This window comes from Quercus suber, unplaced genomic scaffold (assembly GCF_002906115.3).
Source record: "Quercus suber isolate HL8 unplaced genomic scaffold, Cork oak 2.0 scaffold_390, whole genome shotgun sequence".
Classification (NCBI taxonomy): Eukaryota; Viridiplantae; Streptophyta; class Magnoliopsida; order Fagales; family Fagaceae; genus Quercus; species Quercus suber.
In genome coordinates, this window is record NW_027069842.1 from 43,358 (window position 1) to 65,459 (window position 22,102).

At 34.5% G+C, this 22,102-nt stretch overlaps 3 protein-coding genes across 4 annotated transcripts; 2 read left to right on the plus strand and 1 right to left on the minus strand.

The window, feature by feature from the left end:
• Positions 1-6,739: 6,739 nt before the first annotated feature.
• Positions 6,740-7,909, minus strand: LOC112033806 (serine/threonine-protein kinase ZRK1-like). Its single transcript, XM_024066578.2, has one exon. The coding sequence runs from the start codon at positions 7,899-7,901 to the stop codon at positions 6,885-6,887; it is 1,017 nt and encodes a 338-aa protein (XP_023922346.1). The 5' UTR covers positions 7,902-7,909; the 3' UTR covers positions 6,740-6,884.
• Positions 7,910-8,103: 194 nt separating this feature from the next.
• LOC112033796 (uncharacterized) lies at positions 8,104-11,753 on the plus strand. Of its 2 annotated transcripts, none has more exons than XM_065760981.1 (6): positions 8,104-8,508; positions 8,627-8,791; positions 8,886-9,004; positions 9,921-9,995; positions 11,393-11,497; positions 11,603-11,734. In XM_065760981.1, the coding sequence occupies exons 1-6, from the start codon at positions 8,386-8,388 to the stop codon at positions 11,643-11,645; spliced, it is 630 nt and encodes a 209-aa protein (XP_065617053.1). In that variant the 5' UTR covers positions 8,104-8,385; the 3' UTR covers positions 11,646-11,734. The 2 variants fall into 2 exon arrangements, with proteins under 2 accessions (XP_065617053.1, XP_065617052.1); XM_065760980.1 differs by having other exon boundaries at positions 8,105-8,508; positions 11,404-11,497; positions 11,603-11,753.
• Positions 11,754-17,142: 5,389 nt separating this feature from the next.
• On the plus strand, positions 17,143-21,464 carry LOC112033809 (F-box/LRR-repeat protein 4). Its single transcript, XM_024066582.2, is given in 7 exon segments — positions 17,143-17,627; positions 17,758-17,802; positions 17,804-17,995; positions 18,284-18,690; positions 18,966-19,151; positions 19,769-19,961; positions 21,235-21,464. Coding segments are annotated over 7 exon segments (1,368 nt in total). The 5' UTR covers positions 17,143-17,363; the 3' UTR covers positions 21,316-21,464.
• The last annotated feature ends 638 nt before the right edge of the window (positions 21,465-22,102 follow it).

Sequence of the window (22,102 nt, forward strand, 5' to 3'; positions counted from 1 at the left end):
AAGTTTGGACTTTGTCGCTAAGATTTTTCATAGGTATTTGCATTTATATTAAATTTTAATGATGTGATAGTTTTTTTGTAAATTTTTTATTTTTGTTTATTTTGGAATAGTGCAGCAAAAAGAATTAATATAGCATGTTGAATTGTGTTTTTTTTTTTTTTCCTTCATACACTAGTATATATAAAAATAGAGATCTCATGTGAGAGTACATGAGGTCTTGTCATGTAGCACTCTAATATTGCATTAAGTTTTTTCATTAAGGTTTTTTTTTTTTTTTTTTTTTTTTAACCCAATAAATCATAGTAACTTATTTTTACTATTAAATAAATTTAGCATTTTTTTATCTCTTTTTATTAATTTTTACTGTTACCCAATAGATAACTTATTGCATTTAACATTTTTTACCTTTTTTCATTAACTTTTTTTTACTGTTACCAATAAATCATAGTAACTTATTTTTACTATATATAAATTACATTTTTTTACCTCTTTTTATTAAGTTTTTTTTACTGTTACATAATAGATCATAGTAACTTATTTTTATTATTATATGATATGAGTTGTTTTTGATAATTAGACCAAAGTTATTCACTATAAAAGGATTACCTTTTAAAAGTAGACCAAACCTTATGAAAAACTCAGGCTCAGTTCTTACCTTACATATTATGACCAAGTTTGACCATTCTCACGTGTAAATCAAAGCAAAAACTCTTACTCTCTTACAAACTCTCTTCTTTCTCTCCCATGTATAGATGATACTTCTAGAAAATCTCATTCTCATGAAATATCTCTTCATTTTTTCCTAGTTTCAATTCAATATGCATTTGTCTATTAATAATATTCTATGCAATTTATGTAGACAAATTCTCTGTCATCAACCAGTGCAACAAAAATATATATAAATCTTAAGATCCTTCAGGTTGCTGAAATAATTGACAAGTGCATATTTCTAAAATTTATAATAACAAAAAAGTCTAATAAATAGCGTATGCTATCTCACAAAATGCCATTAACTTAATATTTTCTTTAAAAAAATTCAATGATAGGAATGGTCAAAAACATGATCCTATATAAGAAATACCAAAAATACATGCAAAACAATTTTCATAGGAGGATTTATTTTTAAATAATATGAAGACAATAGTAAAGATAAAATGCATTGAATGAGATCCTACAAAACAGGTTTGTTAATTATTTCAAACTATACTCATCATTTATGTAAAAAAATAATAATACATCATATTATTTACATTAAAAAAATAATACATATTAATTTCAAAGTTCATTGCAAGATGTGAACTGTTAGGGTATTGCAATAATAAGTAACATTGATACAATAATGGATTGGTATTACATTTTGTGCGTACTTTGTAAAAGGAATGTCAAATTACAAGCAGGATCATTTTGGTGTGCAAAATGTAAAACAAAAATAAATCTTTCTATCCCAAAGTTAGAGGCACTCACATTAACTACATACTCTCCAAATATTTATAATATATTTATCTCACTATAACTACTATATATATATATATATCATTGCAAACTACTTCAGATAATGATTCAAATTGAAGTTTTTAANCTATAACTACTATATATATATATACAATTGCAAACTACTTCAGATACATGATTCAAATTGAAGTTTTTAATGCAACTAACAAAACAAAGTTTGTGATATTTGATCGAGATGCCGAGAAAATCTTAAATAAATCTACAAGATCGAGATCTTGTTGAAAAATAAACTAAGGTACAACTTATTTAAATTATTGTAAAAATATTGATATTGGAGAAGGAATCCCACATGATTTGAAAAAAAAAAATTAGGAAAAAAAAATGGATTTCTCTACTTCATTTGAATGAATTCAATCTAAAAGATGGTTTTGAAAATTACATAGTTTGCTAAGATTTTTGATGCGCCTTCAAATGATAAAAAGGTGTAACCCCGTGCAAATGCACGGGTATATTTAAAAATAATCACAATTATATATATATATATATATTATAGTTCAAATTAAACTGAGTATAAGAGTTACAACTTACACATTTTTTAAGCCATAAATTTCTTAAATATGTAGTAGTTTTTCATTTTATATATATAAGTGTGCATGATATCTCATGAGTGTCTTTGTTGTCCTATTTACCATCATCACTATCTCCACTAACGAAAATTGAATTGCCATTTCCTTCATTAATCATTGCCCTATTTTATTCAACAACACGTCAAATAAGAAACTACCCCATAAGTAAACAAAAAAGCAGTCACATCCAGGAAATGGTCTGAATTGCATACATTTGAAATGTCATTAACTTGACTTAGATATTTAGGAAAGATAAGTGCCATTAATAGGAGTATGAGTTCTAAGAGTGGCTACACGTAATTAGATTTTTTTTTTTTTTTAATTCACTTTACTGAAATTAAATGATAAAACATGCCTATCTAGATTATCTCAATCAAATTTAAAGCTGTAGTTGTTTAGTTATATACATATGTTAATAAAGAAGGTGTAGTTCAAAATACATTCCAATTTAAGAAGACTACTAAATTTTCTAATGTTGCAGCTTGGGTTTTAATGATGGAAAGTTCAAGTGGACAATGTACTAAATTTCCACTTATGTTAATGACATAGTAGGCCTAAATGCACATTAGAAAAAATGCAGTGACCAACGGCAACTAAAACCAAGAGGCACAAACTATGTAGTGGACATAAACTAATGCAAGAGTAAGCAAAACATTTTGTCAAACACATGGTGTGCACAAAATTTCAGCATCAGAATGTACCATAGAGCCAATAATGAACAATCCAAATTGTGGGATAAGCACATCAGATGGTCCATACAATCAAAGCCAAGTCAGAAATCCACACCTCATGTAACAATGTTTAAGAATTAACAATTGTTATTATAAATAAAAGGAATTAAAATAGAAATACATAACTTATTGACACATTGAACAGTTCTTGTAACGCAACAAATAACTCAACAACAATAACATGACGAATAGGTAGAACAAACAAACTAAAAAGTATCAAATACACGGAACTACATAACTAATTAACTTATTCCATTAACAGTGTAAAGCCAAAAACCCAACTCTTCCATGGCTTTTATATTTTATATCATAAGAAAGCACATGATACCTTGCTGCGATTTTGAACCCAACAAAGTAGGCTGTAAGTGTCTGTAACACAATAGTATTTATAATATAAATGTCACTTTTTTTTTCTAGACCCTTAAATGCTACATTCCATTTCAATCACCCATATTATACCAAACACATAAAGAAACATAAAAATTTGTGTCCTGTGACTTCTTTTGCTATTTTTTTTTTTATGGTAAAATGATAAACTTATCTTAATAGAGCCTTAAAAAACACCATGAACTTCTTCTGGCACATGCTTATGCAAATTTGCAATAGTACCTGAAAGAGGAAAAATATCTTGGAATGTCTTATGTGACTGAACGGACCGAATATGGTCCGCTTACGCCCGAATGAACGGATCCATCATTTGCACGGGCCCCCATTGGACGGACTTGAACGGGCCGGATATGGACGGGGTGAAGAATGGTGGGCTAGTTGTCCATGGGCCTGCTGAGCCCCTAATGGGGGATATTTTGACCCATTTTCATAAGGGCCCAAATAGAGTCCTTGCGCTAGTAGGACTCCGGAAATCTTATATACTTGGTAAAAATCTTCCGCATAAGGAGGAGACTTATTCATCACGTTTAGGATTCTACAAGAAGAGTCCTATAAGGAAAAGACTTCCGCGCCAAGGAAGGGATGTCAACCTCAAGCCACTATAAAAGCCCCAATACCCTCACAAGCCAAGGTACAAGGGGGGGGCGGAGGGCATTGCACCCAGTCCAATGATAGCTCCGTCCTTGATTGCACCGCAAGTAACAGTGCACCGCACCGCATAGTGCAGTACAATTTGCGGTTTTATAATAAGAAAACCGCACAAACACACTGCACCACAACCTCTCTATACATTAATATATTTATTTTTTTAATATTAAATAAATTATTAATAGTTTATTAACCCTAGTTTTCAAAAAAGAAAGTTTAATAAAGGTATTAAACTATTATAATATCAAATGCACATTATTAATAGGTTAATACCCTAGCTGCTAGCCGTCTAACTCACTGTATCAACTTCTAAAAAATAAATAAAAAATAAAAAGTGTATCACTCTCTCACTCTCTGTCTCAAAGTCTCAACCCTCAGGGCTACTCATTTAGACCTTGCCGCCACAATTTAAACAATTTCTTGTTGGTTTTACAATTAATTCTTGTTTTGGACTTGCAATTCATTTCATGCTTTGCTTTATACTTGTTTACTTTATGGTTTTAAAAATTGAAACTTGAAATTAGTAGGCATGACTAGCATTGCTTTGAGTTTGGGTAATTCTTTTTTTGCTTTGTACCTGGTGTTTCACATTAATTCTTTACCTCATATTCTTGATCTAAAGTGAAGAGCATTAGATTTTGACAATTAAAACATTTAAGTTGCTTGCCATTGTACCCTATTCAAACTACTTGACTTCATTTAAATGTTTGAGGCATACCTGAGAATCTAAGATAGTGATATTACTAATATATGCTGAATTGTATGGTGATAAATGAAGAATTTTTATATAGCAGGTGTGTTATGGGTTGAGATAGTGATATAAGTTCAAAAAAAAAAATTTAATATACTTGGTGTATTATAGTTCATGAAAACAAAATTTTGGGCTGGCCCAAACCAACTTAGCAAGTGTTGATTAGGAAAGACAACCCAAAATAAAGAAAAACTAACTCAGTAGTTTAAAACTTGGCCCCAAAAAAAATGAAAAAAAAAAAATCAGTTTTGGACTGGGCAGGAAAAGCCCAAAAAAAAAAAAAAACCAGCTTCAAACCATTCAAACCGCATTTTATAGACTACCCTGTACATGTAACCGCAAAAATAAGGAGTGGTGCAGTTATGGTTTTGGCAAAACCGCACCGCAAAGTGTGATACTAATAAATGGCCCAAAATCGCTCAGCATCGCAAACACCCCTAGTATCATCCCTCCCTTCCCCGTTGACTCTAAAATGATTTCATTTATACAACCTTTTAGAGTTGACTCTATGGTCACGTCAAAAGTTTATATACTTTATTCACGGCCACTATCATTAGTTTTATCTTCCTTGTGTGCCCATGCCTTCAAATTATGTTATATTATGTATTTATTGTTAAATTAGAAACAATAGAATTTACTTATAACCAATGGTCTCTCTCTTTCACAATAATAGCTCTTTAACATTATTGAATTTATATATTTGTTAGCAGGATTTAAATCAAAATCCTTTATTCAACAACAATAAACTTCACTAGTTGAACATCTTTAAATATACATATAAAAAATATATTTCATAGTAATTAAGTTGGTATAATGTAAAGGATTTTATATGTTCGTCATCTGTTAGACACCTCACATTTGTTAGCTTTGGACCACTAGAACAGATATGGATGCTACTCTAAGATTTATTTAGGGTTTTGATTTTTAAGAATGTGCTCCTAAAATTTCCTATTAAGAGATCACAGTTGTATATTTCTTTCCATAGTTATACAAATTATTTGCATATGAAATATTTTCTACTGCTCTTGATGTATTATAAGGATGGAAGTTGTGGGCACTATACTCGACCATTGTCTGTTTTATTGACACGGTATCATTTGATACCAAATACCTATTCCATTATACTCCAACAAAATCCATTGAATGAGAAGAAGGCTAATTTTGATATGCAAAAAGAACACTATAAGAAATGTGCTCCGAAAATTTCCTGTTAAGAGATTGCAATTGTATATTTCTTTCCAAAGTCATACAAATTATTTGATACGAGTGGAAGTTATGGTCACTCTATTGGGAAAATTTTAATATAACTGTGAATAAATTTCAAGAAGCACAGTGAAAGCACAACCACACAAGAACACAAAGATTTACATGGAAGCCCTTTCTCCTTGAAAGAAAAAACCATGGGACAAACTCTGAATAATTTTACAACATTAAATAGAGATTACAACACTTGGAGATACAACTTGAGCAAAAAAAACTCTATTTTTCTTTTTTTACTCACTGCTCTCTTCTTCATTATGTATCTCTTGTAATTTTCTCTTACTCACTCTATTTTTTCTTCTCTTTTGCTTGCTCTCTCTCACGCAATTCTTCAAAACCGCACCAATCCTGAGACTTCACTTCTCCATTTCTTCAAATGGCTGAATGGCCTTACTTTATATTTCTTCATCATTTTCTTCTTTACTTCCTTCAACGTGTCTCACAGGTTTAACATCACATCTTCATTAATGTGACTTGACTTTTGTACCTCCCTTCATAAATATTGCCGAACTTTTGTACATAATTATAAAGAGAGATGAACCAAATTCTCCTATTTTGGCAAACCTATTTCACTTTGCTGATTTCTTAGCAATTGTCCAACTCCCTCATTAATGAGGTGTTTTATCAAGTGTGGACTGGACCCACGGTGCTATGATGCACCCAACCCACTCTACATGACCATTGTCCGTAATATGCTTGGAAGATTTCTAAACACTTGTATGAAATAACCGAATAATCTTAGAAACTTTGAATGAGAGGGCAAGAGGCAATTCATGATTGGGTTTCCAATATGCCGGTTCTAACAACAATTTCTCCAAATTTTTGGTTGATGAAAAACAAAATCATTAACTTTTGAAAAATTAAACAAACAAACATTCTCACAGTTCACCTGAAAATGAATTCATTTAACTTTCTGAAAAATTACACAGAAAATTTCACAAAACAAACTCTCACAGTTCTCTCTTCTCCTCACTTGGACCTACCGCAATACAAAAGCAATGAGAGAGCTAAAAGTGGCGGATCAAATAATCATAGGATGAACCTCTCAATTTTTCTGAGCTCTTTTGTAACATCAACCATATCTGGCCTGATCTCCGGATCTTTTTTTCTGCATATGAGGGCAAGCTGTAATACAGCTTCTAATTGTTGCCACACAACAGATCCTTCTTCCTCTACAAGGATTGCAGCATCCACAACCTCATTTATGGTAAATCTTTTTCTGTCATTTTCAAAATCCTCAACATTAAAATAGTCAGTGCTGCTAAATAGCTCATGCAATCTCTGTCCAGTTAAAAGCTGTAATAGAAACGATCCGAAGCTGTAGACGTCAACTTTCTCCGTTATGTAGTTTGTAGCCAAATAGTGGGGGCATAAAAAACAGGCAGTTCCACAAATAACATCCTCTACGTGAGTTTCACCTTCAGGGATCGATATGGACAATGAAAAATCAGTTAGTTTGGCAACATCGTGTTGGTCTAGTAAGACATTTTCTGGTTTTATGTTCCTGTGGACAATAGGTCTTGAGAACGCAGTGTGGAGATACGAAATTGCATGAGCAATTTCCCTTGCAATCTTTAGCCGGCTCTGCCATGACAAGGGCTCACGTTGATGTTGTTGTGCACCATCAAGATCACTAGTAACATTATATAATCGACTCGAAAGTGATCCATTTGCAGCAGATTCATACACTGAAATGGGGACTTGAGTCTCGAGACAACACCCTATGAGCTTTAGAACATTATTGTGAGCGCTCATCTTTGCAGTGACAGCTATATCAGTGAAAATTTTGTCACCGTGGTGTTTTAAGTACTTCTTAATGGAAATCATTCGGCCTTCAAAAGAACCATGGTACCATTTAGATATCCAATTTGTATGAAAAATACGGCTAGGATCGTAGTTATTTGTTGCCCGCTGGAGTTCTTCACAAGAGTAGCTACGGATAGGAATTGGCCTACCATTACAAGAGGCAATCAGCTTCTCATGTAGTTTGCTTCCATTTTCATAAAACGCTCTCTCTCTTTCTTTCTCTCGTTTCTTTCCTGCCATTCTAATTTAATTTTTTCTTTAAAATTTTTGCTGCGAGATAACAACTAAACAAGTTTGTTAAAATAGTCCGAATTATTTTGCATCACTGCTCCGTGCGGTGGGTTGTCAATGTCCCAAATCCCAATACAAGTTAGTTATTGAGGCGACACCTACGTCTACAAAATTTTTAGCAACGCCTGTGAATGTGAAAGTGAAAGTTCCTCGTCAGAAAAAAAAAAAAAAAAAGGGCCGCTGTACATCTTATAACGTCGATTCAAAATCGACGCAATAAAGTCGCTGCGAGTGAACCTCTTCTCTGTTTGCATGATCATTGCGATCCACAACATTATTTCTTCTCAAAATACACAAAAACCAAAAAGCAAAAATTCCAAAGTAGACTTTTGCTTTTGCTTTAGCTTTAGCTCCGATCATCATCATCAATTCTGTCCACAAAATTAGAGATTAGAGAGAAATCGATCCAAATCGAATCAGATCGAATCGACCGATGTCGTTCTCGTTCTTCAAGCCGTCGAGGCCTAAAACCCCAGTCGAGGTCGCCAAGGCCATCAAGGACTCCCTCACCGCCCTCGACACCAAAACCGTCGTCGAAGTCAAAGCCCTCGAAAAGGTCTCACATTTTCCCCTCATTTACCGTTTGGCTTTGCTTATACTCTCTCATCAATTAATCGATTAGTTTGCAAATTTTTATTAGCTTGATTGATTGTTGAATTGTTATATGGAAAAAGGCTCTGGAAGAAGTGGAGAAGAATTTCGCGACAATGAGGTGTATGCTGAGCGGAGACGGCGAGAATGAGCCGAATGCCGATCAAGTCACGCAGCTGGCTCAAGAGATATGTAAAGAGGATGTGATTTCTCTCTTGGTCCACAAGTTACCTATATTGGGATGGGAAGTAAGTAATTTTCGAAGCACATTGTCGTGTTTTTCTTAAAAAAAAAAAAAAAAAAAAACTGGTTTCTCACAATGGTGTAGTGTTTTTGACGCAGACGCGGAAGGATTTGGTGCATTGTTGGTCTATATTGTTGAAGCAGAAGGTTGGCTCGACGTATTGCTGCCTGCAATACATTGAAAATCATTTGGAATTACTGGATTTTCTTGTCGTGTGGTAAGTTAAGGTTAATCGGTCTGGTTATTAATGTTAAAGGGGTGTGGAGAAATTGATGCCATCCGGCAAGATTCGGCATTGTGTTGTTATTGATGTTAATGGGTTTTCAGTGTTTCACATTATGTTATTTTGGTTATTGAAGTCCTATCATTTATGGTCAACTACAATTATATATATATGTAGAAAACTCATTGTAAAGTAGTGTTCTTTTATAGTGGAGAGAGACGAATATTAGGGCATTTGAAAATCATTGTCGGCATTGTGGAATTACTGGATTTTCTTGTCGTGTGGTAAGTTAAGGTTAATCGGTCTGGTTATTAATGTTAAAGGGGTGTGGAGAAATTGATGCCATCCGGCAAGATTCGGCATTGTGTTGTTATTGATGTTAATGGGTTTTCAGTGTTTCACATTATGTTATTTTGGTTATTGAAGTCCTATCATTTATGGTCAACTACAATTATATATATATGTAGAAAACTCATTGTAAAGTAGTGTTCTTTTATAGTGGAGAGAGACGAATATTAGGGCGTTTGAAGGTATTGAACATCCGCAGGTGTAATAAAGCGGTTTTTGAGAAGTTTGTATGGTTGGATGTCTGGTCTAGGCAGTGTACTTTCCATGTCTTTTTTAAGAATTTATAGATATTTGAAATTTTATACTGTAATTCTTTAGGAGTAGCTCGATACACTACTGGTGTATCTACCTATTTTCATGTACCCTAGTTTAATGTTGTAGTCTTGCTTGCAGATTGTACCTATTTTGGGTGGTAGCTATGTCTTGTGTTGAAGTGTTATGTACTTACCATCCATTCCAATAAATTTACCATTTAGTGCCATGTACTTGCCATTCAGTGCTGTGGTGTTAGAGGAATTGATAGGATAATGTTGCATGTGACTGATAGTTCTTTTTTGAGCAGCTATGATAGCAAGGAAATTGCTTTGAATTGTGGAAATATGTTGAGGGACTGCATCAAATTTCCGTCACTTGCAAAGTAAGACACTCAGCCTCTTCTTCCTTGTTTTTCTTTGTCTTTGTTTTTTCCTTTTTCCCTAACTGTTGTGCCCTTAATGATCCTGCTAAGTTGGTTCAAATTTGTGAATGTGCTCCATATTTAGGGGGTGTTTGGTACTGTTGTTTAAACAATAGTTTTCAGTTTTAAACAACATTACACATATTTCCACACACTTTTTCACCAACATGTATTTCCATAAAACAACAACAACGTTACTAGAAATCTCTTACCAAACGGCCCATTATTCATTCATTAGCAATGATTGTATAGGATTGTACAAAAATAAGTTATTTAATTGAATTATAGAAAGAATTAAATTGTGTGGTTGTGTTCAGCATATTTGTGATGCCTCCTGTTCATGAAAACTTCCAGATGTGATCTCTCCATCATCACCATCACTATCACCACCATCACTTTTTATGATCTATTTTGATTATGGTCTTTGGATGCTTTTGAGACATATATATTGAGAATTTTTTGTTAGGTAGGTTTGAGAAGAATGAGGCTCAATCACCAGTTATTGTGACTGATCTCTGATTCCTTATGATTGTTTGAAATTTGAACTTTGTGTGCAAGTGATGATGAGTTCTACTATCTCTACACAGGATTTATGAGCTGTGCATCATTGTTTGGATAGACAAAATTCTACTCACATATGATTTATGCATGTGGAATTATGGAATATATTAGTGCATGAATTGATACCATGTGTTTTTATGTTACTCATCATGGTATATTTACAATATTGTTTAGGTTCAAAGCATGAGGCTTATGTTGTATGCATGTGTAACTTATCATTTTTCTCCCTTTTTTTAAGCATTCACTTGTTGTATAACCTCTAGCTTATTTTCACCTGGTTATGTATAAGCTTTCGTAGACAAATATTAATTTTATCACCATTTGAAGGTGGCTTGTTTTTATTAATGAATAATATAACATGGTCCTGGGGCTACGTAAATACATAATTGGACCAGCATCCAAGTAATTGGTAGCCTGATCACTGACCTTTGTATTCAATGGTACCTTTCTCTATTCTGAGGAGGGTGTCTGGTGTTCACCCTGTTATTTATGGGACTTGGGGGGTAAGGTGCTTCTATTGTGTTGTGGAAGAAAGAAAAAAGGATTTGATTGTTTTTATATGGAGTGTGATGATGGAAGTAGCATTGCTTTAGAAATTTAGGATTTATCACTCACTTTAAAATCCTTGTTATACAGTTGTTAAACATTAGAAATTCTAAACTGATTGTACTGCTTTGATGTTGCTAGAAGTAAAAGTAGTTCTTGTGGTATTTGCTTCTGTTGGAGAATTTTGGTTGTCATGCACTCTTACTTTGTGGCAAGCAAGTTTCATTTTTTCACATGTTTAAATTTTGTAGTGATTTTTCAGATACATATTGGAGTCTGCAAGCTTTGAGTTGTTCTTTAAATTCGTGGAGTTGCCTACTTTTGATGTTGCTTCTGATGCGTTTTCTACCTTTAAGGTCAGATCTATGAGTTTCTATAATATTTTGTATTTATCTGTTTAATATTTAAGCCTCTTTCTGTGCTATTCCATTTTATGTCCCTAAAAAAAATTTGTTTGGCAGGATCTGCTTACTAAACACGATACGATGGTCTCTGAATATTTGACTGCTCATTATGATGAGGTTTGTCTGCCCTTGTCTTTCTTCCTATATAATTCTGAACAAATCTAGGCAGCAACTAAAGTTTCTTTAGAACCTCTGGTGGATGATTGATAAATATTTTANTGTAGTTATCTTGCTAACTTATTCATTTCTGCAGGTGCTGAAGATGAAGCAATTTGAGGAGGAAAAGGAACTGATCATTAAGGAAATTGAAAGAGTATCTCGTTTGCCAATACTTGAAAGCTAGGTCATTTCTCCTAGTTGCTTTTCATTCTGTTCTGATATGCTTTTTGAGTTTTGACACTGATTCTATGTAATGACTCTCTGCAAACACTTTTTGCCAAGACCCAAAAAAGATCATGCGCTGAGTTGTAGAATATTAATTATCAAAAGAAGAGTTGTAGAATTTCAAATCACCTAGTAGAAGAGTATGTATCAAGAACTGAATGCCTTTGTAATCCACAAAGTAGCAGTAGAGGATTATGTACAAAAACTGTATGTATTTGTAATCTTGTCAGTTCAAAATGTATTGCTTTTTGTTGTATAAGGTGCGAAAGAAAAACCTCCATTGTTAATTTGGAGTTATCAAGTGAACTCGAATTATACTGCTCACATGACATGTATTGCAGTTTCTCCCCATTTTCTCATGGTTGTCTGAAAGCTAGCACCTGGATAAATAAACCTGCCTTTCTGCTGCAAAGCATTTTTAATTTGCATACCAGTGCTGTCTGGGTTTAAGCCTTGAAGGCCTTTTCTGAGGGGAAATGCATCATTACTGAAAGTTTATTTCATTTTTATAAATATTTTAAAACCGTAAGTGGTGTTTTAGCTTTTGAGTGAAGAAAAATTGGGCCTTGTTTCCTGAGAGAGGCCGCCTTCTCGCAGGCCTAAGTGTTATGGAGAACATATCTGGAAATTAATACATAATTACAATTTTTTTTTGGGTAGAAAACATAATTACAATAACACTATACTCTAGAAGCGACAAACTTTCCGCGTTTCAACTTTCAACCAAAAAAGATGTACTTTCCGCGAAAAATATCAACATCATGATGACCCAGCGAAGCAAAATTCTTTAGAAAGTCAATAATAGTAATTGCAAGAGGAAAGCTTCACGTATTTTGGACGAACTTTCTTTGTAGCTTCGTGGATGGCAGAGGTGAAGGGGATTAAAGGTTGAGCAATGTTCAAGCCAAACCGTGAGAGAAAGAAAATTAGTTAGTTTTTTATCTATTTTCATATATAGGACAAAGTTTGCACGTCCTATTAGAATTTAGAATGGGTGTTGAACTGTTGATAGTCAAAATTTGAAGACCAAATAATATAAAATAATTTTTTTTATTAACATAAAGATTTTTTATTTTTTTTTTAATTCTAAGATTCCCTCAATAGTTTTAAGAGTAACTCAGTGGAGTTGACATAAGAGTGACCAAAAAATTACAAATTTTATTATATAAGTCTTAAAAATTAATATTGATGAATTGCTAATAATTTAAAAAAAAAAAAAAAAGAGTAATTTAGACGACCAGGAAAAAAATTTAATTAAAATATTCTTTATTTATTATATTGTTTTTAAGTGCCACCAATTACATTGACTGTTTTTTGTAGTAAAATTAATTGTATCTTTAGTGATTTCCTATCAATAATCTAAATGATACCAAAACTGCATGCTTTTGGATGAACTTATTTTCATTAACTTATTTAGTTTATTGTGTAAAAAAAACTACTATTCGTTCAAAATAGAGATGAAAATAAGCTCAACCAAATGAAACATTTTGTCTTGAATTACTAACCCATGCCAAGAGTTTGTAGCTCAATTGATTGATATATTTAGATAATTAAATCCCTCCCTTAACCAATAATATATCCAAAAAAAAGTCTATCCCTTTAATTTTGTGGTTATAGGAAGTCCAAGCAAGTGTATTGGGTTATGAGCTGTGCCTGAGGACAAGCAAAAGCCCAAGGATGGTCAAAGGGATTGTTTAGCTAGGGTCAATGGGCCGACGACAAAGTAAAAGAACAACAGGTCAACTGTGTTCCCCAAGGAATCGGGCCACCTCGGGAGGGTTTTAGGGAGGTAACCATTATGGAATGATAAGTTTCAAGGAAAGTAGCAAAGCTCAGTTAACAATAAAAAATTAAATATCTGGGAAAAAGGCTATCACTACCACATTAAAAGAATTGCACCAAATGAACTAACTGCATTTATGGAGAAATGACACCTGAACAGTGTCATCTTAGCTCACAGCTACCTACAAAACTTTCAAAAGGTCCTGATGGGACAAGCATCCAAGGAATTTTCTACCAAATCAACAGGTGGAACGCTAGGATAAAGGGGTGAAGGACTATATAAGAAAGGACAAGGATTTGCTGCAAACTTCCTGCATATTAGTATATGTGTCAAGATATTATTAGGACACCTGTCTATGACCAATTTAAAGAAAACTTCTGTTAAGTTCTTAACGTTTCTCTCTCTCTCACATGCATGAAAAAAATAAAAATGCAAAATTTTCTCTCTTTCTTCAAAACCCCCCACCAACACTCTCTCTCTCTCTCTCTCCTTCCTTTGTTCTTCTCACTTCTCAGATACCCAACCCTTTCACTACAACTCAAAATCCCAAATCACCACATCTCAAACCCATTTTTGCCAAGACATTAAGACACCATAAAAACCACCACCACTGCCACAAAATCTCTCCAAACCACCACCAAAACTTCCACCAAACTCCACAAATTGCACAAATTGTTCAAACCCATAAACATCAATTTCTCCAACCCACTCAAATTCTTCACACGAATTCAACCCTCATCAAAATCAAATTCCAAAAACCCATTAAACCCCATTCAATGAGAAACCCATAAATTCAACACACACAAAAATAAAAATTAAGAAACCCATAGACCAAAATCAAACCCCAAAAACCCATCAAACCCTCATCAAAATTAGATCTCAAAAACCCATTAAACTCATTCAATGAGAAACCCATAAACCAAAATTAATCCCCAAAAACCCATCTCAGCATTAGAAGAGAAGGGTGAGAGAATGTGAGGAGAGAGGGAGTCCAAAGAGAGATTTCAACAAAGAAACGGCATTGGAGTAGCGGTTTTTGGTGACGAAGTAAGATTGGATGCGAGGGATGAGTTGGATGTGGCGGGGCTATCCTAGGCACAAAGGATGTGGCTGGGTTTTTGAGAAGAGAGAGGAACAGAGGAAGGAGAGAGAGAGAATGATTTGTGATTTTATTTTTTCTCGTGCGTGTGAGAGAGAGTGAGAAAGAGAAAGAGAGAGAGAGAGTAAGAGTGAGAGAAACGTTAAGAATTTAACGGAGTTTTTTTTTTTAACTGGCCATTGACAGGTGTCATTTTAATGTTTTGACACATATACTAATATGCAGGAAGTGTTGCAAACTTGTTTACAGCAAATCCTTGTCCTATAAGGAAAGGGCCACTGTGAAAAATGGGGCATGTAATCTAAAAAGGAAAAACAAAGAGAACAAAGTGTATTTAGAGAAGCTTGAGTTAAATATAAGAACATCTCATCCTCGGACTTGACTGAGGAGCATTATTTCCACCATTTTGTGTTTTCATCCTTATTAATGTATATTCTATCAGTTCTGGCACATACTTAGTTTGTTGAGATGTTTTCTTGTTAAGCCAATTATCTAACAAATATATTGTTTTGAGCTCATTGGACTCTTATTCACTCTATTTAGTGTGCTGAAGTTCCATTTCTAGTCCTTACAAATTTTATAATAATAATACTAATGCTATGAATAAAACAAATTTCCTACATAGAGCATAAAAATTTGTGTTTTTTCACAAAATAATTATTATATTAAATCAAAGATTCATTTATTGTTTTTTTTTTTAATACAAGATTCATTTATTGTTAAAACTCACCGATTGCACTAATTGCCATAAAATGTTCATCCAAATTGGAATTACTACGAGTTTACTTTGTTATGCTAGGAGCTAGATTGAGTCTAATGTTGCAAGAGTAATTTTTTTTTTTTTTTTATATACAAAATAGAAATTTTACTCTAACTTAATATAAATATATATGTATGTGAAACTCCCTCTTGGAAACTTGAAGTCCAGCCCTTGCCCTCATATTTTACAAGCACTTATACTTATAGAGTGACCAATGCACTAAGGATGTGACCAACGCACCAAAAATATGTGGTAATATTACAAGAGTTGATGAGGAGGCAGGAACATCCCTCCAAAAGGTTCGTCCACAAGGCTCGTCCAAGCCATGGGGAGGTCGTCCAGGCCAATGGAGTGGACACTCGTCCTTACCTCCTTCGTGCTGAGGAGCAAGGACGAGGCATTGTGAAAAAGGCCCGTCCATCCGTAAGGATGGACGAGCCTTCATCATAGTGACATCTTGTCTCTGCCAAAGGTAGAGAGGACAAGGTGAAAGGTTGCGTCTACTCTCAATGAGCGCAATATTCCAGCAACCGTTCCGCAGTAAATAATCAGTTATAGCAGAGGAGGCAGGAACATCCCTCCAAAAGGTTCGTCCACAAGGCTCGTCCAAGCCATGGGGAGGTCGTCCAGGCCAATGGAGTGGACACTCGTCCTTACCTCCTTCGTGCTGAGGAGCAAGGACGAGGCATTGTGAAAAAGGCCCGTCCATCCGTAAGGATGGACGAGCCTTCATCATAGTGACATCTTGTCTCTGCCAAAGGTAGAGAGGACAAGGTGAAAGGTTGCGTCTACTCTCAATGAGCGCAATATTTCAGCAACCATTCCGCAGTAAATAATCAGTTATAGCGGTTACGAGCGGTTGCTCTCAAAATCCGCAACAACCGGAGAAGTTGCAAGGTAACCGTTTTTACTGAACACTATATAAAGGGGCAATCGGCAAGGAGGCAAGGTATGAAAAACTCTTAAAAAAAAAAGAAGAAACATTTTTCTGAGTTGTACTTTCTTTAGGCGACGAGTAACAGTATTAACTTTGCCATCGGAGGACCCAGGGCCGGCACCCACCGGTCTCCTCTGATCTGATTTTGTTTTACAGGATTCTCTCCAAGATCAGGATCCAGGAATCTTCAGCCCACTGATTTTCGCAAGCTTATCAAGAGTAATTATAATATAACATAAAATGTCACAATTTTTACAATGACTATTTTACGTGTCAAACTTTGACAAGATACATGTCATTTTCACAAAGATCTATAATTTTATTTTCACCGTTTACCGTTTACTACCTGTCACAACAATTATGCTCTTATAATTTTTTATATTCCATAGCAAAATAATTGAGTCTTAAATGTTCCTTTTGAATTAGACATGGGACAAAGTGTCAAAAACTTGCTGCCATATAACTCAACTGAATCACTGCACAAAATAGTACCTGACCCAGCTCTGCCAGTGATGCTGCTATTTCCTAAAAATTGTCGCTGATACATAATAAAAAAAAAAAAAAAAATGAAGTTAGCTTTATACCTTTGACACATTGACCAACAAAAAGAAAGTTGCTGTTCCGCATTTCCACTCCACGCCACCTCTCTACTGTTCGAAACTCACGTCTTGGAACACACACCACACCACAACACCCAGATACGTTTCCTTCTCTCCTCATCACCTTATAAATATTTAAAATAAAATAAAATAAAAAAAATAACCGCCGACTCCACCGCTTTCCATTTACATTACAAATAGGATACCACTTCTCATTCTCAAGTTCTGAAAACTACACCGTTTCGTAACAACAACAATGCGAGGGCATGATCGGATCAACAGATGTCTTCCCGACGAGCTCCTCATCGAGATTTTCCGGCGGCTTCACGACTCGAAGCCGAGCCGCGACGCCTGCTCTCTCGTCTGCAAGCGGTGGCTCAACCTCGAGTGCCTCAGCCGCTCCACCCTCCACATCGGCGCCTCCGGCTGCCCTGACCACTTCCTCGGCCGCATCACTCGTCGCTTCGTCAACGTCAAGACCGTCCACATTGACGAGCGCTTGTCGCTCCCGATTCAGTTCGTAAGCCCTCTCTCATTTTTAGGTTAGGGATTTAGGGTTCAATAATATTTGAGTTTGGCCATTGAATTTGATTTTTTGGGGGCTTGGGCTTAATAGTTTGATTATGTGATAGACAAGTTTCTATGTGTAGAAAAGAAGATGTGGCAGTGAATCCACGAGTTCATATAAAAAAGCGGCGTTATGTGAAGGAGAAAAGCGGGTCTGAAGACAGTGATTTTGAGACGTCTTGTATATCGGATGCTATGTTGAGTGTCCTTGGTGAAGGCTTTTCAAAACTTGAGAAGTTGAGCTTAATTTGGGAAGAATGACAAGCACGGGTTTAGCTCATTAGCTCAAAGTGTAGTTTGTTGAAGTCTTTGGATTTACAGGTAAATCTTGGTTAATTGAAACTCAACACTGTTCTACTTGCTGATTTTTTGATATTGTATTACGTAATGCCTTGCCTACGTTTGTGATTGATGCAAGTTTTTTTTTTTTTTTAAACCCAGTTTTGTGATCATCATTGCGTACTTAGTTGAGATTTAACTGTTCTGTCCATTCATATGGGAAGGGCTTGGCATTAAGTGTTCATACTCTTCATTTTGTCATTTACTTTCGAATCTATATGTCAGTGCAATATGTTATCATAAGCTTTACTTTTTTACACTTTTTTCCAGGGTTGCTATGTTGGAGATCCAGGTCTAGCTGCTGTTGGACAGTGCTGCAAGTGGCTTGAAGATTTGAATTTGCGTTTTTGTGAAGGTTTGACTGATGCAGGTGTGATTGAATTAGCACTTGGTTGTGGGAAATCATTAAATACTCTTGGAGTTGCAGCTTGTGCAAAAATAACTGATATCTCATTGGAAGCTGTTGGGTTGCACTGTAAATCTCTTGAGACCTTGTCATTGGATTCAGAGTACGTGAGTGACAAAGGGATGCTTGCTGTAGCCAAAGGATGTCCTCTTTTAAAAGTTCTGAAGATACAATGTGTCAATGTTACTGATGAGGCTTTGGCAGTTGTGGGCACTTGTTGTTTGTCACTCGAGTTTCTGGCTCTATACAGTTTGCAGAAATTTACTGATAAGTCAGTTACTGTCCATCTGCCAATTGTTATTTGCTTCTTTCTTTCATTTTTTTTTTCCCTTTATCTGTGTTGCAATAAGAATTTGATGTGTGTTTTCTATTATTCTTAGAGACATTTATCTTTCAAAGTAGTTGGAATTATTGATGAAGTTGAGCCAGTCTTTATTGTGTCACTGGTTTTGCTTAATGTCGTTTTGCTAAGTATTTAGGGTATTTATTTCATTTATTCCCACGTAGATTCTCATTGGTTATTTACTTCCACTTAACATGTTTCAGGGGTCTACGTGCTATCGGCAGTGGTTGTAAGAAGTTAAAAAATCTCACTCTTAGTGATTGCTATTTCCTGAGCGACAAGGGTTTGGAAGCAATTGCAACTGGTTGCAAGGAACTTACACATCTCGAAGTTAATGGGTGCCATAATATCGGAACTTTGGGACTGGAATCTATTGGAAAATATTGCCAGTATGTTTCTCTCCCAGCCTAATCTTAATGAATTGGGTATGTGGTTATTATAACGTGTGCATTGATTGAAAGTCATGTTTGGTTCACAATATCACACAAGCTACTAGCCCCGTTGCTCTGGAGCTCTACAAGTATTCATTTGAGCTACATGCTTTTACTAACCTGTTAAAACTATTTAATATCCTTTCATTGACATTTTGAAAAAGATTTCAATGTTTTGGCACTTTCTTTTTTATCATTACGGTGTAACGTTTTGCCATCATATGGAATGATGGATACTCACCTGTCTTCTGCAGTAGCAGCCTTGGTAAAATGTTTTCCACTCAACTTAGTGAATGAGGAAAATATTAAATTCATCAAATAGATGTTATCCAATCTACATAAAAGTATCATGGCTTCCTCTCAGTTAAGGGTTTGGATGGATTTAGTCACATGTTCCTTGCATAAAATATTAGGTTGTGCTCGCATTCTGCTTAATTTGAAGTATATTTCTTGCATTTTACATTGATCAAAGCTAGTTACATATTATTGGCTTTTGGCTAAATATGTAACATTTGTTTGATACAGTCTGTGGATACTTTTGTGAAGATGCTAATCTTAGCTCTGAATATTTGCAGGCAACTCACTGAGTTAGCACTGTTGTTCTGCCAAAAGATAGGTAATAAAGCCCTTCTTGAAGTTGGAAGGGGCTGTAACAAATTGCAAGCTCTTCACTTGGTAGATTGCTCTAGTATTGGAGATGAAGGCATTTGTGGTATAGCTAGGGGCTGCAGGAATTTAAAGAAACTTCACATTCGGCGGTGTTATGAGGTCCTCACTCTCTCACAATTAGTTCTTGTATTGCATATTTTGCCAAACTAATGTCTTGACTAATTTGCCAAAATTTTCGTTAGTATTCTAAGTATTCCTTTCATTTATTTTATCTTCAAAAATTATATTTTGTTCCTGATTCATTTGGATGGTTGTTCTCACAAAACATGGCGGCATTTAAATGCTTACTGAAGGTATGAGAACAACCATCCAAATAAATCATGAACAAAACTTTTGACTTTAATCAGTCATTCTTCTAGCTTGAACAAGTGGCTGAGATATGTCCTCTTTATTATCTAGAATATTTCTATCAACTGTTGGGGTCAAAATAATACTCTGTACTTTGCTTCTTTCAAGATCAGCTTGAATGTTTACAGTGCCCTGTTTGTAAGAAAGTTATAAAAATGTTGGAAACATGGGAATTTTTAACTATGTTGCTGGTCCTTTTAGCAATTTAAAAAAAGTACAAATTTCACAAGTAAAATATTTTAAATACACCTGAGTTTAGGGTAATTTTGATTTTATCCCCCTAAAGCTTTAAAATTTTGATCCGCTCTCCTTACATTGCATATCATTTGAATTTATTCCCTTCCATCCATGCGCCATGCCCACCTGTCTCTTAAGTGTCAACTAAGCTCAAAATAAGTGTGATTAAATCGACTTCATTTTGTCCATGTCAATAAAAAAAGTTACATTTTATCTTATTTTCTATTCTATTTTCATTTTATCATTGTTTGGATAGGAGATTGTGTTTGTAGTGATGTTCACAAATTGCATTGGGGTTTCTTAGAGTTAGGTTTCTTTTTGGCTGCCTAGAAAATGGTGGAAAAGATTTTTTTTTTATATTTAATTTTAATGTGTATTTTTTTAGATTATAGTGGATAGTTTTTACATTTTTATCATTTTTTTTGTTACTTAATTGACTTGACATCATTTAATTGATGTGGCATAATTTGATTGGTCAAACTAATAGACATGATAGGCTTAGCTGGCACATAAAAGACAGCTAAGCACGGCACATGGACAGAAGGGAACAAATCTAAACGAAATATGACACTAGGGGAGCAGATCAAAAATCTTGAAACTTTAGGAGACAAAATCAAAATTACCTGTAACTTTAAAGGTGTAATTTGCATTTTATTTAATGTTTTAAATAGTACAATAGTTGTATTATTGTTGTTTAAATCTGCATCCTTAGTAGGCATTCACATTTTTTATAGTGTAAACATCTTGCATTATAGTCTCATATATCTTTTGTTTTTGCCATTAATAGATTGGAAATAAGGGAATTTCTGCTATTGGTGAGTATTGTAACTCTCTTACAGATCTTAGCCTTCGATTTTGCGATAGGTAAAATATTCTTCACAGCTGTCTCTTTATATTTTTATTTCTTACCCTTGAGAATTAGATATTTTTCCCCCTATAGTCAACATTTTGCCAGTTGAAATCTTCATCATTACATGGAACATTATATAAATCCTACCGGACCTCTGACTGAAACAACCTCCAAAAAAAACAAATAATAGTGATGAATTGAACATCTCTCTCTCTCTCTCTCTATTCTTCTTTTTCTTTTTCTTTTTTTTTTTAATATAAATTTTAGGACCATCTTCTGTTTCTTTTTAATATTTAATTATTTATTCAGGGAAAAAAAAATGCATGGGTTAGTGAGATCCATATACTCGCAATTCCCACATGTTGTGAGACATACGTTAGATACATAGGACATTTGGAGTTTTGGACACAGTTCTTCATTTTTTATTATGGGAAGCAAACACAGCTGGAGCTTCTCATATGGAAACCTTGTCCAGAATTTGTCATGTATTTTGGATTATCCCAGTATAGATAGTTCAGCTAATGGAAGTGGTGGTCCTCAACATTGGAATTTAAAGAAACATGGTTAAATTCTGATGAGAAGAAGAAAAAATATATACTGCAAAAGATGGTTCAGCGTTCTGTTGCTTATTAATCAAGCAATTTATTGGATTTCAGATTGGTTGCTATCAAAGATCTTGGGTTTTATAACAGTTTCTAAAGAGAAGCCTTTTCAATCCTGGAGTGTCCCATTGGGAAAGTGAGTAATTGGTTAAAAATCTAGGATTTTGTTGCAGGGTGTCCCATTGCCAAGGAAAGATTTCCAC

What these genes read in the sequence shown, in the direction of transcription:
- LOC112033806 (XM_024066578.2), bottom strand. Translation starts at nt 7,901, where the DNA reads ATGGCAGGAAAGAAACGAGAGAAAGAAAGAGAGAGAGCGTTTTATGAA.
- LOC112033796 (XM_065760980.1), top strand. Translation starts at nt 8,386, where the DNA reads ATGTCGTTCTCGTTCTTCAAGCCGTCGAGGCCTAAAACCCCAGTCGAG. An exon ending in CTGGATTTTCTTGTCGTGTG is followed by an intron (nt 9,005 to 9,920) that starts GTAAGTTAAGGT and finishes TTTTTTGAGCAG; the next exon opens with CTATGATAGCAAGGAAATTG. An exon ending in ATGCGTTTTCTACCTTTAAG is followed by an intron (nt 11,498 to 11,602) that starts GTCAGATCTATG and finishes TTTGTTTGGCAG; the next exon opens with GATCTGCTTACTAAACACGA.